General features: G+C 40.4%; 1 protein-coding gene across 4 annotated transcripts in view; it reads right to left on the bottom strand.

Annotated features, from left to right (window-relative positions):
- The window catches only part of LOC149313661 (signal transducer and activator of transcription 1-alpha/beta-like), a 38240-nt gene that overhangs the window by 7998 nt on the left and 9828 nt on the right, over window positions 1–20414 (bottom strand). For all 4 annotated transcript variants that reach the window (XM_089519571.1, XM_089519573.1, XM_089519572.1 and 1 more), the window contains exons 6-18: window positions 19992–20070; window positions 18436–18527; window positions 16869–17020; window positions 14469–14627; window positions 13197–13289; window positions 11233–11292; window positions 10363–10392; window positions 10169–10259; window positions 8681–8719; window positions 7742–7825; window positions 6354–6452; window positions 4148–4283; window positions 2204–2253 (exon numbers count right to left, since the gene is read on the bottom strand). In XM_089519571.1, coding sequence (XP_089375697.1) covers window positions 2204–2253; window positions 4148–4283; window positions 6354–6452; window positions 7742–7825; window positions 8681–8719; window positions 10169–10259; window positions 10363–10392; window positions 11233–11292; window positions 13197–13289; window positions 14469–14627; window positions 16869–17020; window positions 18436–18527; window positions 19992–20070 — 1164 coding nt within the window. The remainder of the gene's footprint in view (window positions 1–2203; window positions 2254–4147; window positions 4284–6353; window positions 6453–7741; window positions 7826–8680; window positions 8720–10168; window positions 10260–10362; window positions 10393–11232; window positions 11293–13196; window positions 13290–14468; window positions 14628–16868; window positions 17021–18435; window positions 18528–19991; window positions 20071–20414) is intronic.

Below are 20414 nucleotides of genomic sequence, written 5' to 3'. Positions count from 1 at the left end.
CCTCTTGCATATAAAGCTTGAACACTGTAGAGAAAAAACATACTAGTATTTTGTGAGACGTTTATTTAGAGCCCTCTGCTGGCAGTCAGTAAGAATACAAGATTACAAAAGAAAACAGAGAGCCAGTGGCTTGAGCACTGGACTAGATAGATAGGACTCTGGAGACCAGGGTTTGAGCCCCCCACTCAGCCATGCAAACCAAGTGGGTGATGTTGGGCAAGTAACACTCAACCTCAGAGGAAGGAAAAGGCAAACCCCCTCTGAACAAATTTTGCCAAGAAAACCCCGTAATAGGATCTCTTTAGGCTTGACATGAAGGCACAGAACATTAACAGCAAAGGTACATGGTAAAGCCACTGCTGATGTATATACCCACACCCACTACTGTCCCTGTTCATAGATTTGTCAGTGGCTCAAAAACTTGTCAAAACCTGTTTGACAGAAGGGCCAAAGGAACAGATGCCTCCATCATGCCACCTCAAAATGCCACCCTCCATTTCCAGTCAAGTAAAAAAAAAAAATAATAATAATCAACAGATATACTGAGACCTAACTAACATCAGGAAGGATGATGAACATGACTGTTGCTAATGTCAGACCAGACTCACTGTCTGGGTTTGACTCACTGTGTGGGTTTGACTAACTGTCCCAACTAGAATAAACCTATTGAATCAACTGTGCAGCCTACTGTTCTTGAGGCTAATAGAGGATTTAGGATACAGTGTCCTGCCACAACTGCTGCACACAGCAGGATGCAGTGCTGTATACATTCAGGGATCATGCAGACCTTCCATCAAATGATCCAGCGGAACTGCCCTTCCTTCTCTTTGCTTCAAGTTCCAACATATTGCCTACTTTTATACTTGAAGCAGCCCAGAAAGTTAGCTTAAGTGCTACCTGTAGATGGGAGGAGGCCTACAAAGATCTCTTGATAGGAGGCAAACCTAAACATTTTTGGTGAGTGAAGAGAAAATAAGGAAGGATATCCTATGGCCCAAGTGGGGACCTGTGGCCCTCTGTATGTTGTGGAACTTCAACTTGTATCAACACCAGCCATGGTGTCTAGAGATTATGGAATCTAATGGTCAGAGTTATTATGCAAATAGTAATCCAACATCTTGGGGTCCACCTAGATACAAATTACAAGAAAAGAGTCTACCTAAACATTAGAAAGAACATCCCTGCTATAAGAGCTATTCAACAATGAATTAACTGCTTTGGAGGGTGATGGATTCTCCTTATCTGGAGGTCTTTAAATGGAGGCTGGATGGTCATCTTTTGGGAGTGCTTTAGTTATATATTACTGCATGGCAGGAGAATAGATGGGCTTTGAGATCCTTTCCAACTCTATGATTCTATATACCACCCCATCTGTTAGAAGATCCTCTCCTGCATTCATTCTTTGAAACCATCCAATTGCTAAACTAAAATATACTTCTGAATAGCAAATCACATGTGTATGTTGATCTCCATAAGAAATGTTATTCAGTTCCAAAGAGTACAGCCTGTGGGAGAGAAACCTCCACCCCACAGATGTTTCCCACCCAACCCAGGGAGATCTGGCCACACACCCTGTTGTCAGTCCAGGCAGCTACACTCAATGGAATTTCCACTATCTCTGACCATTGATGAGGGACAAAATAAATTCCTTTCCTTGTCTTTCCTCCTCCTTCTTTCTCTTTAAATTTTTTATCTGATGGCCGATTGCTGTTACATATGTTTTCAATTGTTAATTGTACTCTTGCAATGTATAATAGATTGTACTATGACATGGATCATAGAGTTTTTAATGACTGTAAACCGCTTTGATCTGCAGGAAAAGCGGTATAGAAATAAAAGTTTTATTCTTTATTTATTATTATTATTTTCCTGCATAGGGAAAAGAAAGAGGAGCAAAGCTGGGCCCAACACATGAGCCTACAGATAGAAAAACCTCAATTTGGTACTCCAAATGTGGACCAGATGGTATTAGGAATGGGGCCTTCCATGCTAACATCACCCTGGCTGCATAAAAAGCAACTGAGGTTGGTGAGCGATGAAATCCAGATACTCAGATGATTCCAGTTCCCAGCCTGTAATAGGCCAAGCTGAGCACAACTCAAGCCTGTCCATTTAAATCTGAGAAAGTTACCAATAGGACTGAATTGAGCTGTAACGATGGCTTCCACCCCATTTAAACTGGCTGAAGAGAAACAGCTCTTACCTTACAGAACCTTGCCCAAGAAATAAGGCCTTCTGGGGTGCATCCACAACCTAAAGGGAAAAAGTTCACCATGTTACTAACTTAGTTGATGGTCATTACTTTGGACAATAACGGGCAACTCCCAATGCTCTGCTAGCCACATATGCCCCCAGCCACACCTGGGACTCCTCTACCTCTGCACCCTCCATTTTTCTTTTTAAAATCCTTTTAACTGAAAAACCTTGCCCAAACTTTCTAGGGGGCACGTGGAATCCATTTTGTCCCATTTTGAAATCCATCTGATTTGTTTTATGACTATGGTGCCTTTCACATAACACAATTCTAACATTATGATTACACTTTCCATGGCAACATCCTCAGGTTTGCAATCGAGGAAGGGACACGTAGAAACCACAACCAGGGAATTTCTCTTCTGGTGCTTCTGAGCAAACTACAGGATCCCATACAATGTACCCACAACAGTTAAATAGAACCCAGGGCTGCACCCATACTGCAGAAATGTTCACACCTGACACCATGGGTCAATGCTATGAAATTCTGGGGACTGTAGTTCTATGAGATATTTAGCCTTCTCTGTCAGAGACCTCTAATGCCCCAGTAAACTATAGTTCCCAGGATTCCATAACATTGAGCCATCCCAGTTAAAGTGGTGTCAAGCTGTATTTTTCTGCAGTTTGGATGCAACCACAACACCACTGATTTTGTAGTGTGAAAAGGCCCCATTCCCAAACTGGAAGTAACCAGAAGTAAATTCCTGTTTAGGAAAAAGGTCCCCTCCAAGCCTAAGACAGATGAGTGGCACAGAACTTTACAAAACCATACTATACTCCCCAGACCCTCAGAGAATGGGAGAGGGTGTGTGTAAGAAAAAAGACTAAAAATTGGGCCCTGAACTGGAGCTCTTGGAGACTGCATATGGCTCACAGTCTATTCTTTACCCAGCCTTGGATTATGCTTGTGTAAATAGAATGCAATTAAGACTAAAGGCACACAAGAATTTAATTGCACTTGTCCAGAGACAAGGTGAGAAGGAACAGAACTTGGAAATGTTAATTTGACACTACAACTCCCAGACCTCCCAGCCAGCACAGCCACTGACTGTAGCTCTGAAGAGGGCCGGGGGGGGGGGGGGGAGGGGGGCAGGGGGAGAACAGTTTAAGAGTCAAGACCAGAATAAAGTGGTTGGGACCTTGGAATGGTCCCCAAGATAGTAGCCTCTTTCAATTGCTGCATTAGTTCCTCTAGGAATAGCATAAAAAGCTGAGAGTAAAATATAAATACAAAAATCTTCATAAGATTTCAGGGCCAAAACTCTGAGATTTACAAACTGGTGAAGTCAGTGTGGACGCTGTTAGTGCTGCAAGTTTGATGCTACAGGGAGCAGCCCTGATGTTGTTGTTAAGCATGATACATAAAGCACCAACTACAGTTGCACAAAGTATGCTACTGAAAGAAAGAAAACACACACAAAAAAAACTCCAGGTATAACAAATAAGGAAGATACATAAACACACATTTCAAAACAGTGCTTTTGCATTGAGATTCATTCCTTTTGGTAGGAGATGAGTGGCCAGGCCCTGAGATCTGGTAACCCTAGATATTATTTCCATAAATAAAAATATATTAAAATTAACTCCTTAAAATGCTTTTGAACAGGCCTGACCTCCTTAGATAGGAAAGGCGTTAATAAACAATATGTTCAGCAGAAGAAGTGATAGGGGACATAACTAATACACAAGAAAGATTAAGGGCAGAAACCACCCAAAATCTGACTTTGGCTGTAACTGCTGAGAGGACTGTGCTGAACAGACTTCTCAAATGGTGTGACTTCAATTTTAAGTTTCACTGCATGCCATAATTAATTAAATCGATGTCCAGTGGAAGACATAACATGACCAAAAAAGAAAAAGAAGAAGAAGGAAGATACAGTGAAATGCCACCTACCCAGCAGTTTCTCCCCCAGCATGTTCAGCTGATCTGCGTTGAGCCCTCGTTTGGTGACGGAAGAAAACTGCCAACTCAGAACATCAGAAAGCTGAGCCCACCTCGCACATGGAGGATTAAGGAAGAAGGACAAGTTCTGGGTGGCAGGGGATGAAAAGAAGGAGAAAAGATTTAAAATACAAATGTTGACTGCATTTCCTTTCTTCCTCCTCCCAAGGAGTGACTTCCACATCCCTCTTTATCCTCACAAAACTCTATCTGGCAGATTTGGCTACAAGACAGAGACTAGCTGAGTTTCATCACCGTGATGGAATTTGCTCCTGGGTCTCCCTAATCCTAGTTTGAAGGCATCCACAGTCCCCACAGAATTGTTTTTTGAAAATAATGTGAACTGGAGTCCAACATATCATTAATATCTGGTCTAACCAGTACAACATACTGGCCCCGTACATGGCTGGGATCCAATACTTATGAGGGCAAGATCTCAAATAAGAGGTATTAACTTTCCTTCATCAAGGGAGTTTCCCCTCCCTTCTCCACCCCACCCCACCCCACAAGCCATGTTAACCCTTCAATTTGAAATATTGTTGCATTGGATTTCAGATGCAGCCTGAAGCACTGCCAACTGGAAACATACTGACAAAGGTGGTGTAATGTGCACAATCAAATGAGGCTGTTTCCTAAGGGGATCTTTGAATTCTCAACCAATATACCAAAAATGTTATCTTCCACACCCCCAAAAAGGTGTTCCATGGAGAGGTAAATCAACCTTCCCCCCCACAACACCCACAAAAAGGCAAGAGAACTTGAGCAGTTAACATTCAATAATCATAAACTGTAACTTGTCTTGAACCTCCTAGATTTAACTTCTGCTTCTGTGCCTTCAAGGTCATAATATCTAGTATGTTTTTGAATCAGCGTGGAAATATGTATTCTTAAATTTCCCTGCTTGATTTTTCAGTGCATACAGTAGGTTCTCAGCTATATATTCTACTTTCAATTCAAATTTTCTGACTGAGAGCCAACTGGGTGGTACAACTGTGCTGACGCATATGTAGCAGCACCAAGCAGAGATAAAATAGCTATGGGTACTACTGTGGTGGATGGCATAGGAAGCTATCTCTGTCAAAAGGGCAAAGGTGCTGCTGTCCTGGCTCCCGAGCAGTTTAACATCCAAGAAAACAGTGTTCACCTACAACAAAAAAAGCCTGCTCTTCTATCCCTCAGCCACCATTTCAAAAAGTGCCTTCTGGCAAGTGTTACAGAGCATTATGCTGGAATAAGTCATCAAAAAGATTCTTGGCCACACTTTGCATGTTCTCTCATTCTTCTTCCATTTTTTTCTTATGGAGCAGGAGTGAGCACAGTGCTGGACATGGATGATGGAGACCAGGATTTGATTCCCAGCTTGGCCATGAAATCCACTGGGTGACCTTGGACAAGTCACATGCTCTCTGCCTTGAAGGAAAGCAATGACAAACCTCCTGTGAACAAATCTTGCCAATAAACTCTATGATAGGGTCACCTTAGGATCAGCATAAGTTGGAAATGTCTTGAAGGCACACAACAACAACAGGAGTGAGCAAGCTCTTCCAAAGCCAGGACCTATTAGGAGCTGCATCCATCCCTTAAAATGAAACCTGAAGTGGAATCGAAGGCTTTCATGGCCAGCATGCATAGTTTTTTGTGGGGTTTTTGGGCTATGTGGCCATGTTCTAGAAGAGTTTTCTTCCTGGCGAAACGTCAGGAAGAAAACTCTTCTAGAACATGGCCACATAGCCTGAAAATCCCACAAAAAAACTATGGAAACCTAAAGTGACCAGAAAATCACATCTGTCTCTCTTCTTTAATCATTTTATGAAATCAAAACTGGTATGTGGGGCTAATATTTTTAAAAAATAAAACTGGGCTTCTGGCTAAAATGAAGCTTCTGAAAAAGGTTACAGTAGATACTGCAGAAGAAAAACTTAATAACTCAGCACCTATGGGACATTCTCATTAAATTAGGACAACATGACATTTTACATGAGATTTAATGCCTGTTGTAAATTCTAAAACTGCCTTACAATGCAATCCGATACATGTTCATTGAAAAAGAAATCCCACCGACAAAATTAGGGTGACAGTTTTAACATAGCCATTTGAAATCCCCCCCCCCCCGCCTTTCCTGCATTACAAAAATGTGGGGAAAAGCCTTGTAATTTACCTTAGGCTCATTGGTCAACATGTTGTACCACAAAATAGATGCCCAACCACTTGGCAGCTGGCTGACATTGGAAATCACAACAATTGGAAGGGATGTTGTCTAAAAAGCAGACATAACAAGGAACATTTGAGCAAATGCTTAAATACATTGATCAACAAGTAAAAAAACAAGTATAAAGGCAAGACATCTTGAATAGGATGAACTGGAACCCCACACATCTGAAGGGTAAAGGCTGAGGATTTTGTAGTTATTACCAAAGACTAATCCAGAAGTAGGAAACAACCTTCAGATACCTGGGCTTGCCACAATCCCTTACCACTGGCCATCCTGGCTGGGGCTTGTTGAAGACCAAAACATTTGGAGAGCCAAGGGTTCCCTATCCACGGCCCACAGAATACGAACCTGCTAATTCAAGTTATTTTTGCCAGAGTGACTTCCTTCATGCGTCAAGGGGACTGAATTTTCCAACACAAAAAGAACAATGCCTTTCAAATGACAAGATGAATCACTAACATTCTGCCTACTGGCACTTGGCATAAATGTCACACAGTGGGCACAACTGGGGGGGTTGGGGTGAGGTCTCTGGCTAAAACAAATTATATGGAGATGGTTACATTAAAAAACAAAGATGCTCATGTTCCAGGCAGTGCCAATGAGTCATAAAGCCATAATACATTCCAAGCATATTTTATAGTATCCTAAAAGGCCTCTTTGTAAAGGGGGAGGGGGAAGACAGGAAACTTTGGGAGGTTGCAAGCAAAAAGGTCTCAGGAGGGCTGAGGTGTTTAAGTCTTTTCTTATTCAACGTTTCTCCACACTAAATCCCTCCAAAGCAGAGTGGGACTACTATTCTAATATTCATACCCTTTGGGGGATTCTGGGAATTGTAGTCCAAGAAAGTAATTCTTCCAAACTCTGCTTCCAAGTGGCTTATATAGACCACAGAGGGCTGCCTTGTCACAATTGTTCACCTTGCCCAGCACTATCTAGTCTGAGCGACTTTGAAAGTTCAAGGCAAAGAGGTGTGTCCTCCCTCCATTCTCAGTGTAATTTTTAATACCAGGGACCAAATCTAGGAATTTATATGTTCAGCAAAATAACAATCTATCCTGGAAAGTCCACTGAAAAATAATAAGTAAAATCAAATGGCTCTATCACTGAAATGTTTGCTGTCAACAGTTCCAAGCATCTCACAACACCTCCAGCACATGAGGGTCTTCTAGGTATTAAATGTTGTATGCAGTACACAGTGTGCCACTTTTTGAGATTGTTCTAGAAAGCATGATAAATCACACTGAAAAAGTTGGGGAACATAGCCTTTCAGAAAGCTCATCTGGAAATAGTTACTGAGACTCCATTCCTTGTACTTCCCCATTTAAGACACTTACCACCAGATCAATCCTTAGGCCACTCTGTTCCAGTGTAGTCTCAAAACAAAGAGAATGCAGTTCTTCTGTTACTATGAGAGGCCCCTGTAAATAAAATTTCAAAGAAAGAACGGAGCAAACAATGTTTTTATTATAAGGACGGAAAGCTCAGATACTTTAAAACCACTACATATTAGCAATATTTTCTCATGGACAGAACAACTGGATTAATTTTCATACAGAGCAAAGATTTTCAACAAGTGAAGTTCTTTGCATCTTTTTAAACTATACAATTAGTTATGCATTTACAGTAGTCTATCCTTATCTGCAGTTTCACTTTCCACAGTTTCAATTATCCACGGTCAGCTGCGGTCCAAAAATATCACATAGTTCTCCCTTATCCAAGGTTTTGCTCTCTGCAGTTTCAGTTACCCACAGTCAATTATGGTCAGAAAACATTGCTGGTATATGATTTGATAATATCCACAATTTCAGGCACTGGGGGTCTTGGAACATATTCGCCACATAAAAGTGGGGAATTGCTGCATTCTAAGCAATATATACTTTTAATATTTTCAGAGAAAAAGTTAAAGCAAGATGGAGGTATTCAAAGGTGCCAATTCTTAGGTAGCATCCATCTGTGTTTTCCTCCCTGAAATCATCTGGAAGATTTCTAGGGAACACTTGGCAGTACACCTGTGGCATCCATAGACAACATCCATGGATAAAGTGATGTAGAACATGAGGAGAATGTGAAAATTTAATTATTTTTGGATGACAGCTTCTAAAATCTCCCTATTAGCAAGGCCCAAGGCCAACCATACTGGCTGGGGGTTCTGGAAGATGTCATCCCAAAGGGTAACAGCTCCAAGCATTATCCATTAGCAGATTTTTAATCAGCCATGTTGCCTAAAAAGAAATACAACTAAGAGAAGTGAAACAGGAACTGAGCCTTCCTACCTCATTAGTTCTTGAAACATTCTTTTGTTCCTTTAATTGCTGTAAAAAAAAAGAGAATACCTCAGAGTAAGCGGTGTTCACATTTTTCAGTATGTTCCTGATCAAAAGCACATTTCACATACTAAAAGGCCTCATCCCAAGCATCACACTCATTTCAAACAACCAGAGGTAGGCAACACTCAACAGATACTTTTTCCTAACTGCAGCTTATGAAACAATGTATAATATTTGTTTGTGTGTTAAGTATCTTTTTGAATGGCAAAAAAATTATACAGATCATACCATATATACTCAACTATAAGTTGACCTCATGTATAAGTCAAGGGTAGGTTTTGGGGCCAAAACTATGGATTTTTATATGACCCATGGATAAGTCGAGGGTAAAACTTAGGTGTATGTAACAAAGGATCTAAAGCATGAAGCAAAGGAAAACCATGCCAGGGAACTTCCAAAAATCCAGCAGACATAACTGCTTGTGCTCACACTAAAGGGAGGATGGATGAGACAATACAGCAGGGTCAGTGCTTCCAGGACAGGTTATACCCCTGCCTTTTACTAAGAGATGGTTCCCCACTTTTTAATAAAAGTTAAAGTACAGTATTTACATTGATCCATGGAGAAGTTGATTCTGGGGTGGGGGGTTTTTGGGTCAATTTTTTGACTAAAATTTCTAGACTTATACATGAGTATATACAGTAATTTATAATTAAATAAAAGATTTTCAAAACCAAAATCATAATGTTCAAGAATAAGATTGTGAGGGGACTGGAAATTTCAGTGCAATGTTGCAAGTGATAGCATTCTCACGCCAGTGGACAGTAAGCTAAGTAAGAGCTATTTGTAACAGATCTTGGAAAAATTATGTTTTTAGATTACCAGAATCCCACAGCCAGCATATTTCTATTTTTGCTTCTCGACACTTTAAGAGCAAAATAAAATTAGTGTTCTTGTGCAACACAAGCAAATCAGCTTTTCTTTGCAACATAAAATAAGTCAGCAGGGGAGGTCTGAAACCTTGTAATGATATGATCACTATCACCAGTGCAAAGGAGTAAGATTAGTCTAAAATGTCAATTGCACTGGACCCCTTGCATCTGAGGAAGTAGACTCAGGTCTATGAAAGCTCGTGCTATCAACTTCTCTCTTTCAGTTAATCTCAAAGGTGGTACAAGATCCCTTTGCATAGTGATTTTCCAGACTAACATGGCTATGTCCCAGACAAGAATGTGTTTCTCCACTAAAAATATACAACAGGTTGACTCTTCCGGTAAGGGCCATTCACTTCACTGCCTTTGCAGCAGCTGGTATGGCTATTCATGTAAGGGGTTTGTACTTCCTCTCCCTTGCATCTTGACTGGAACCCATGTGCACACTGACAAGATGACTCATGTTGTTACATTATATTCAAAACCCCAGTATTGCATAAGTCAGAATTAACCCTCACCTCAAAAGAAAAAAACAGGGGGGAAAAGAAGAGATATTCCTTACCAGATGTCTAAATTCTGCTGACAGGCTTCCATTGGACTCCTCCATGTTCATCACTTTGGTACTTGTTCCCAAGATATTAAATTTTCTAAATCTGTAGCAAGAAATAAGTTTTAAAAATGCAAGAAAGCTTTGAGTAAAAATTCATTTTTTCTAAAAAAAATATAACAACATTAAAAAGAGAGATGTCAACATACCCTCTCACTGTGTTTTTCTCACTGACATCTCTGTAAAGAACAACAACAAAAATCAGATTATACATGGCTGACTCATTATGGAATATCAAACATTTCTCCATTTCACTATACTGGATGTTCAAATAAATATTTTCCCCAAATATTATTGTGTAATCCAAGGAGATTTTTCCCCTTTATCCCCAAATGAAAACTGTGGAAGTGTTAACAGAGGATTCCTTAAAGCAACCTTGTCACAGGTGAAGTAAGGTGAAGCTAGCACCTGCGAACAAAAACCCTTCCATTTTTCTCTTGGGGTGCAAGATGCTTCACCATCACCTCCATTTTATTCATAGCTACACAGCCAAGTCTGTAGGTATCAAATGTTTACAATACAGTAAATGCCAAGATGACACTACTAGAAGGAATAGATATTAAACCTTGCAGTATCAAATAAGGTTTACTCCAAAACAAATGTGCAAATAATTAGTAATACTGTACCCATTACCAGTGGAAGAAGACGGTCTACTTCATTCAACAGCAATGTTGCAATTCTACATATGTATTTCTCTGGGGATAGTCTCCATTTAACCAAATGGCACTTACTCTTGAATAGACATGAACAGAATGGCTATAGCACAGTGTGTTTTTAAACAGCTGGAAATATCTACAGAAACTATCAAGCCAATTTAGCACTGGCACGGAAGCAGTGAAACATATGAGCTAAATTCCTTACTGAGTGTAACTTTTGTTTTAAACCAAAAGTTTAAACCAGGAACAGCAAACCATGACACTAATTCTTCATTTATCTCTAACAACACAGCAGAAATAGAACAAAAACTTCTTCAGCAAGTACGGAAAGAGAGAGATGACGCAAAGTAAGATGTTACTCACTTATCAAACACAACCTGCACCTTCAGTTTGTAATTCAGCTCTTGCAGTTTCACCAGTAATCTGGAAAGACAAGTACATTTTAAGAAGGAATTATTCTCTATTTTATCTCTATGAGACTGGCACCTTCTTCAGTTTCTCGAGCCTCTGGACAAAGCTTTATTCCCAACATCATCTTTACCTAAGCATGGAGATAAAATTCATTTAAACAGCTGAATTGAATCCTGTCCTACTAGTTCATCTTGACAAGGGCAAACACTCATCATGGGAGACCCCAAAACCACTCTCCAAGACAATCCCCAAATAAAGGCCACTCTTTTGATCCTTATTGGCAAGCTGTTTCCTAGGTATTTTCATTCACCTCTGACCCATCTTTATAATTATAAAATAGGTTTTAATCACTCATTCAAGGGTAAGCCACCGTCAACTACTATGCATTACAACAAGGATGGCTCACCACCAAATATTTACCTCCCAAGCTTTATCAAGTAGTGTGAAGATCAGGGCTAGAGAACGGCAGGATAGAAGAGCTCCATCTTTTTTTTCTGCTTGCTAATCAGGACACAGCCATTACAGATAAGGTTGTTAGATTTTGTGTAACAGCTGTTGAAACTCATAGGCAGATGACAAATCAGCAGTAGATTATGACAAGAAATACCTCTTTAGAAATATTCAGGTAGCCATGAGACATGGGTGATTGGGGATTAGGTACAAACCTTGGGTTTCGTTCTGTGACTTACTTTTGTGCTTTTTATTACTATTATTGTTATAGTTGGGTCTGAATTTTACATGTTTATTGCATTTTATGTCACTTGGTCAAATTTTACCTCATGGTAAAAACTGTCTTCTTCTGTTTGTTCTGGTCTATGACTTTAATAAATTACTGGTTGATGTAGAAAAAAGGCCTTGAGGGAGATGGAAAAACTCAAGGAAAACATACATCCTTTGAAGCTGTTTTTTGCTGGAAAAATTTGAAAATGGAAAACTGGATTATGGAAAATTATATCACAGTGATGTAACTGTATTAAAGCAGGAAAGGTATGCCTGTAAATATGCACAGCCTATGCCAATGATGGCAAACCTTTTAGGGGTCGAGTGCCCAAACTAAATGGGTGTCCGGCACTGGGTGTTACTTGGTGCTAGGGGTGGAACTTCCACCCTCCCGGGGCAGGACTTCCTGGATGGGACTTCTTCTCTCCCCCTCCCCCCCCCCGACCTTCAACTGCCTCTCAGAGACAACTGAAGTCGGGGGGGGCAAGGGGGGGGGAGAAGAGGACCCGGTGCACCTCTTCCCCCTGTGCTGGCCGTCAGCCTTCAGCTGCCTCCAAAGAGGCAACTGGAGGCCAGAAAGAGTCGGGAAGGAGGAGGAAGAGGCGTGCAGGGGGAAATGGCATCATGTACCATAGGGTCACCAGCATGGGCCTATGCTATAGCATTACAATTGGGGAGGGGCATATATTGATTTCGTCATGTCAGGAACCAATCACAGCTGAACGGCCATATATAGGCTATGTGCAATCCTATGTGCATCTACTCCTAAGTAAGTCCCACCAAGTACAATGGTGCTTACTCTCAAGTAAGTAACAACAGGACAGCATCCTAATTCATGATGTTGTCCTAAGAAACAGGTCTTAATGCACAACCAGCTGTGATATAGACTACAAAAGACCACTGCCAGTTTATTGATGTTTATGTAGACTGCAATCCACAGTAAATCAAGCTATTAGCCTTAAAGGATATAATAAGACTTGGTTCAGTTTACAGGCTGCTCATGGAAATTATTGTAAGTCGTATTTTTTTTAAAAAAACCAATCAGTGTTTGCGGGACACAATTTTCCACACTTTCCTTGGTTTAGATTTATAGCTTTGAATTTGAATGGTTTGTTCTTTCAAAGCAAAAGAAGACCACAGAAGACAGACAAGACAATAATCATGGTACAAATGAATCCTTCAAGATTTTTTTTTACCTCAGTTTAACTGTAAATTGCACTCCAGTCTTCAAAACCAAGGGCCTCTGGGGATGTGTAGGCATGCAAGGCTGCCTTTCCACCACAAAAGAACTAGACAAATAATAATAAAATAAATATGTAAAAATACAGAATTGATGTTTACATTTTCCTCAAAGGGATGTGAGCAAAGGTTTGTCAAAAATGCACAAGAATCATAACAATTATTCCTTCAAACAGGAACAATTATTTAGATCAAGATGTTGAGGGGGGACTCTTCAAGTCACCTCAGCTGAACTGACACCTGCTATAATGTGGCACTTGAATCCCATATGAAAAAAACACCTAATAACAAGGCATGTAATAAATTATAAAAATACAGGATGAGTCTTCCTTATACAGAATTCTGAATTTGGAAATAATCCAAAACCCAAAACTTTTGTCATGGATGACAAAGTTAGTGACACTTTTGCTTTCTGATGGTTCAGTGTACACAAACTTTGTTTAATGCACAAAATTATTTAAAATATTGTATAAAATTACCTTCAGGCTATGTATAAGGTGTATATGAAACATCAATGTATTTCATGTTTAGACCTGGGTCCATCTCCAAGCTATTTCATTATGTATATGCAAATACAAGTATTCCAAAATAATTTTTTAAATCCAAAATCCAAAACACTTCTGGCCCCAAACATTTTAGTCTAGGGAGATTCAAAACAGCTTCATTTATATACAGTTTCATACTGAACTAACAGTGTCTAAGTGGTTTACAACTGTAAACTATTTGCCCCCAACAATCTGGGTCCTCATTTTAGTGACCTCCTCAGAAGGATGCAAGCCTGAGTCAAGCTTGAGCCCTTTTGCTGGTATTGAATTCGCAACCTTATAGTTTTGAGTGAGTGGCTGCAGAACAGGCATTTAACCACTGCACCACCAGGGCTCCGGCAATTCAACCAGCAATTCTTACCAGTGCAACCCCACATTTCTCCATCTCAGTTTACCCAAATTTGATGCTCTTGCAGCCGTGTCAATACTGCAACTGCCACTATCCACAGCCATTGATGTTTTGCCTACAGACAATGGGAACTGTAATCCAACACAGTTGTGAGGTTTGAGAAGTTAGTCAACCTCATGGCTATTCCTTTAGGGTTCTCCTATTTGGGTAGGAATCCAGAAGAAAAGCTTCAGGTGTATATTTTGCAAGAAAATGTACTTCACAAAGTTTGCCAATACAAAGTCAGTCACTAACGACTAGCCACTGAACCTCTGAACAAGAAGAGGACAGCTCACCACTGAATGAGTTGCTGGAAGAGGTTCTGTGTCCGGTCATATAGTCCTTTCTTCTGTTGTGGGATAGGATCCGTCTCACAAGAAAATTTCTGCTCCAGTTCCTCCAGTTTTTTAAGCTGCTGACGAATTTGCTGAAGACTCTCAGCTATTGTGGTAAACCTGCCATTGCAAAAGTTACATTTTAGTACTATGCTCACTTGCGTTGTGGATTTGAAAGCCAGCAAGCTCAGGATTATCTATTTACTAACATTTACACTATCTACGGATTCTTTATCCAGAGATTCAACCATCCACAATGAGAAAATATTTTAAAGAAATATAAATTCCAAAAGACTAATCTTGATTGTGCCATTTTATATAAGAGACAGCATTTCACTAACTACTAAATATAATGAGACTTGAGCATCCACTGCCTTTGGTATCCAGAGGGGATCCCGGAAACAAACTCCAGGGGCTACCAAAGGCCCAACATATTTATTTTTCTCCATAATTTATACTTATAGGTCACCTTCCTTCCAGTGAGCTCATAGCAGCACACATGGCTCTTCTATTACCTTCACAGAATCCTAGACAGGCTGGGTAGGCTGACGCCTATGTGTGACCAACCCAAGATTAGAGTTTCATGGGCTCAGCAGAAACATGAATCGAAATCTCTCTTAAACACTTAACCCGGTGAATGTCAAGGCATGGAGTTTACGCCACCACACACAAAATTTCAGGTGGCCACCATTCAAGCACTGGCCATGCCCAAACCTGACTAGTTTTTGTAAGTATGTTGCACCAAATGCCCTTCTTCTATGTCCTGGAACAGCAAGGATTCCACCTGCAACATTCCTGAACTCAGCCTCTCCCTTCTAAAATTTACTCAGGTTCTCCAGCTTTCCAATCCTACAGATGCCATCTTTTCAGCAGAGTAAACAGTAACCTCCAAAGAGTGGCCAGATAGGCAGCCCACCATCTGTGTCTGCAAGCACGTGTGGACTATTTGCATGTTGATTCAACACTGAAGTGGGAAGAATGATAAAACTGACAGGAACAACCCTGACTGATGCCCTCACCAACACTCTAGAAGGGAAGGCAATGAGAAAGCATCTTTGTGAAGATAACTCCAAGGGTGAGAACACATGACCCTAGGCCCCCACTTTTGTGGGCCTTGACGCCCCCTAACAACACATCTTTCAAACAATTTCAAACAATTTTTTGAGCACAACTTTCAGGCAACTTAGCTCCCCGACAATGCAGCACTACAGAGGAAAGCTAGGGTATTTGGGTTTGCTGTGTGGTTATTTGGTGGTGGTGGTGGTGGGGGGGGGGAGGGAACTGCCCTACAGTCTCAGGGAGAAGTCAGGTTACTTTCTGCACCTACAGCACCCCTGAAAAAGCTAAAACTGTCAGGAAATAAATTAGACATAGCTGTGTTATTTGGAGTATCAGTATGCAAAGGGATCTTGTAACACCTTTGAGACTAAATAAGCAAAAGAAGTTGTAGCATGAGCTTTCATAGATGCATCTGAGGAAGTAAATTTAGGTCCAAAACACACTGCAGAAATAATCCAGTTTGAGACTGCTTTAAATTCCCTGGTTCAATGCTAGGGAAATCTTGGTACTGCAGTTTTGCGAGACATTCAGCCTTCTCTGTCAGAGTTCTGGTGCCACAACAAACTAAAATTCCCAGGATTCCCTAGTACTGAGCCAGGGTAGTTAAAGCGGCCTTAAACTGGATTATTTCTACGGAGTGTTTTGGACCTAAGTCTATGATGGTGACCAGTACTGCTGAAGCATCCATAAGCAACTTACTGCCACACAAACCTGAACCAAGGCTTGGAAGTGAGCAGGTTCCAGGACAAAGCCCTGGTACAGTCACTCTTAGTTTATGCTCTGCATATCTAAAGAATCCCAGAAGCCTCAGAGGAGGACAAAAATATAGCCTCACACAGACAGCCTATTGCGCACCAGTCCTTATCTATACTCTGCCTCCCTGCCCCAAAAATGGGGTTAAGGAAGCAAAAAGGAATAAAATACATATTGAAAAAAAGAATCTTGGTTAAAAACAGAACATAAAAATAGACACAAGTTAAAATACACAGCTGAATAAACAATCACAAATACAAGTACACAATCAACACTAATCCCACCAGATTTAGGCAATATACAATGAACAACTGATTACGACCCCCTTCAACAGCACTGAAACATGAACACAAAATAAATATGAAAATAGGGATAAAGGCTACTTCCCAGAATGGCTCTCAAATATCCCCTGGCAAAAATTCCCAGCTGGAGTTTTTTGTGGGTTTTTCGGGCTATGTGGCCATGTTCTAGCAGTTTCTTTCTGACGTTTCGCCAGCATTTGTGGATGGCATCTTCAGAGAAATTCCCAGCTGTATTTGGGAGACCTACCAGTTTTGAAGCTGGTCTAGGCATGCATTAGGTGGGCCTCCAATACAAGCAGTTTGTTGCCGCTGTTTCCATTCCTCAAGTTCCTCTCGGATCAAAGCATTCTGAGTGTGTTCTGTTACATTCAGTGAAGTCGTGATTTTGTGGAGCACATCCTGAAGGAGTTGATGACAAAACCATTTTTAAAAACAGCAATCTAAATATCATTTTCTACTTGAGGCATTTGAAATTTCACAGACTATAACCGCCTCATTATTTAAGAGCTCTTACAGATTTCATTTAAAGGAGTGTGAGTTCTTGGGATATAAATTCTTGGGTTTTGTCAGTTATTACTGTACTGCCATCTCTACTTGTTCTATTCTTCTTGTAGATCGTTTGTAGCTTTTTCTTGGATCTGCACCAGGCCTCTTCAAGTTTGTTTCTTTTTTTAAAACTGGGGAATGGTTTGCTAGATGGTCCTACAGTTTGAAGGGCAATTTTTCCTTTCTCTGAAAAATATATATTAAAACCATAGCATAAAAGTGCAATTTCACTGATGCATTTGGCACTATTAATTTATATAAATAATTTAAAAGGAGAAGATGAGAAGGCAATTACAGTTGGCCCACACCGTACGCGGACTTCCCATACATGGACTTGAGGTCACAGGGATGGGAAGCCCCATTTAGATGAATACAATGGGAATTTCTGGAATGTAAACCACAGGTAGAAGCCAGGCCAACAATTATAGGACATCCTAGCTTTTGTAGCTCTACCTACAGTAGGTTCTGTCCTAAGGCACTCCTTAGCACATGGGGAAAAGCTGGAGGTTAATGAATGTGTACTTTACATACAAAAGATCACAGGTTCAATCCCTGTCATCTCCAGGCAGAGCTAGAAAAAACTACTGTGTGAAATGTAAGACATCTACTACCAGGCAGTGAACCAACACTGGCTGCAGGTTATCAATTGTATGACTCAGGAAAAAGCAGTTCCTCATGTTCCTACAGGGAAAGTAATAGGATACAGAGTTTATGAGGGAGCTATTGAGCCTATCCTGTACAGATCATACATGTAAAACAGCAAGGCCATCTAGCTGGGGGAATCTGGTAACTATTTATGTAAGTATGTATGTATTTATGGTATTTATACCCCGCTCTTCAGCCCTAAAGGCTCTCAGAGTAGCTTACTATTATTATTATTTTTAATTAGACGGTTCCCTGCCCTCAGGCTTACAATCTAAAAAGACACGACACAAAAGAAGGGAATGGTGGTGAGGAAGGGGATCAAGCCAAACTGTACACCTAAAAAGTAATTTTCCCAAGCCCTGCATTTCACAGAGCAACTTGTTTTCTTATTTCAAATGTCCTTACTGATGAGAAACCTCAGGATTCTCCACAACACAAACTGAAAACCACTGCACTAAATCAAGGATATTGGGTCCTGTAGCTATAGTTGGACTGCAATTCCCATAATGCCTAATCACTTGTCATACCAGGAAATCTGTGGCAGTAGCAGTCCAACAAGAGTTGCACACCTCTGATTTACAGAAATGCATGATGCCCTATCCCCAATTAAACCAAAAAATTACCTGTCTCATGTTGTGAAGCTGCAAATACATAGTGTGAAGCTGCATTTTTTCCTTTTTACAGTCATCCGGGCTCATGCCATTGGGTTCAACTTCTACAAAACCGATCAAAGAAAAAACAGCTAGTGAAGGGAGTATCTTGAGCCCTTCCACATTTAAACAGATGTGTTTAAGACAAATGCGGAACTCTGATAGAAAAGATGCCACATGCCTCAGCTGCTGAGGATGTGGGAAGAGGTAGTGCTCTCCTTACCAAACAAATGTATGTCCCCTTCAAAAGCAGAAGTTCTATCAAAATCAGGAATCAATTGCCCTACCTCAGCCACCCTTCCCGTTAGATGGGGAGTATGGGCTTTGGGCTATCTTTCACTGTAAGTATTCTACGGCAAGTTCTAGAAATTCTATAAACCAGGAAGTCAAAGAGTATTAAAGCCAGCAGTAATCATTACAGGTCTCAGTGCAAACACTCAAGATGGTGCTATGTTTTTATGTTGGCAAACTTGATCTTCCCAAAACGTCACTGGCTGAGACAGGATTCAGGAGGACTTCCCAACCAGCTCCGGATGTAGGAGGTTCAGAATGTTGGAAGGATGCTTCAACTCTTTGAGTGCATCTGCACTGTAGAAATAATGCAGTTTTACACCATTTTAAGCACTGTAGCTCCAGTCTATGGAATCCAGGGATTTGTGGTTTTACAGGGTCTTTACCCTTCTCTGCTAAAAAGTGCTGGTGCCTCACAAAACTATAAATCCAAGTGTTCTGTAGGATAAAGCCATGGCAGTTAGTGGTGTCAAACTGCATTATTTCTAGAGGGTAGATGCATCCTTTATCCACTCTGCCTCCTTGTGCCTAAGACAACATTTAGTGTACATACTCATATATAAATCTATAAATTTGACTGGGGATGATCAAAATTGCAATCTGGAAATCATGAAATTTAATACCCTTCTCAATAACACAGAACTGTATAACTGTATAGCAGCACTATTGATATTCATATCTTGCACTATGTATATGAGCAATACTACCACTCAAATGCATGTTGACGATTAATTGATATAAGGAACCTCATTGCCATTTATATGCAAACACACTTCTGGAGACTAGAAAGCAAACACGTAAAATTGCAGTGGCAATTTATCAGCAGGCAGAGAAAGGGGTGAAAGCCACTCTCTCACCTAGTGCACATCCACTTCCATATGAGCCTCACAAGAGAAACACAAAGCAAAACCCCCACATTAACTTCAGAATGAGTAATTCTATATGTATTCCCATAACTTGGGAAAGTTACTTTTTAGATAACAACTTGTAGTCAAAAAAGCAACTTTTCCCTGCTTTGTTATTTAGACTCTTCAGAAGATACTTTACTGTTTCTTTAGGGAAATGAAACAACAGTAGAGAATAGAAAGACAAAACTTAGAAGTTCACACCAGGACCCAAATGTCCTCAAAATGGTTACTGTCCATTCACCAGGCATTTAAATCTGGAGACAACATGAATTCAGCCATAAATCACAATTCCCTATTTCAGTGGCATTGTTCTGAATCTGAATTACTCACCTCTGACTTGCAAGGTTTTAAATTTGAAATCATATTCATCTTGTGCATCCTCCAGAGCTTTGATGATCTGCTCTATTTCCTACAAAAAGGTACAACTACATTAGACATTTCTTTACATTTACTGTAAAACACTAGGAGACGACAAGCAATTCATAGAAATTTTATTTATTTATTTGGAAAAAAAAGGTCAGGCTGAAAGAAGGTGACTAGGCCAAGAAATGAACTCTGCAGCTGAGCAGAGATACTCTAACCACTACCTACATTACCTTGACTGGGAGAGGTGAAATCTATTTAGCTAAACATATTCGGGATTGTCAGTGGCCAGTAAAGAAAACAAGACTAAACCACAATTAGTATTAACAATGTTTTACTGCTCTAAACGCTGTTTCAGCCCCCTACAAGCTACATGGAAATGCAGCACAC

Source organism: Sceloporus occidentalis, unplaced genomic scaffold (assembly GCF_023333645.1).
Source record: "Sceloporus occidentalis isolate IW3139 unplaced genomic scaffold, rSceOcc1.0.p SCAF_4, whole genome shotgun sequence".
NCBI classification, from domain to species: Eukaryota; Metazoa; Chordata; class Lepidosauria; order Squamata; family Phrynosomatidae; genus Sceloporus; species Sceloporus occidentalis.
The sequence above is the reverse complement of the archived record's forward strand: the minus strand, read 5'-3'. Positions and strand labels throughout refer to the sequence as shown.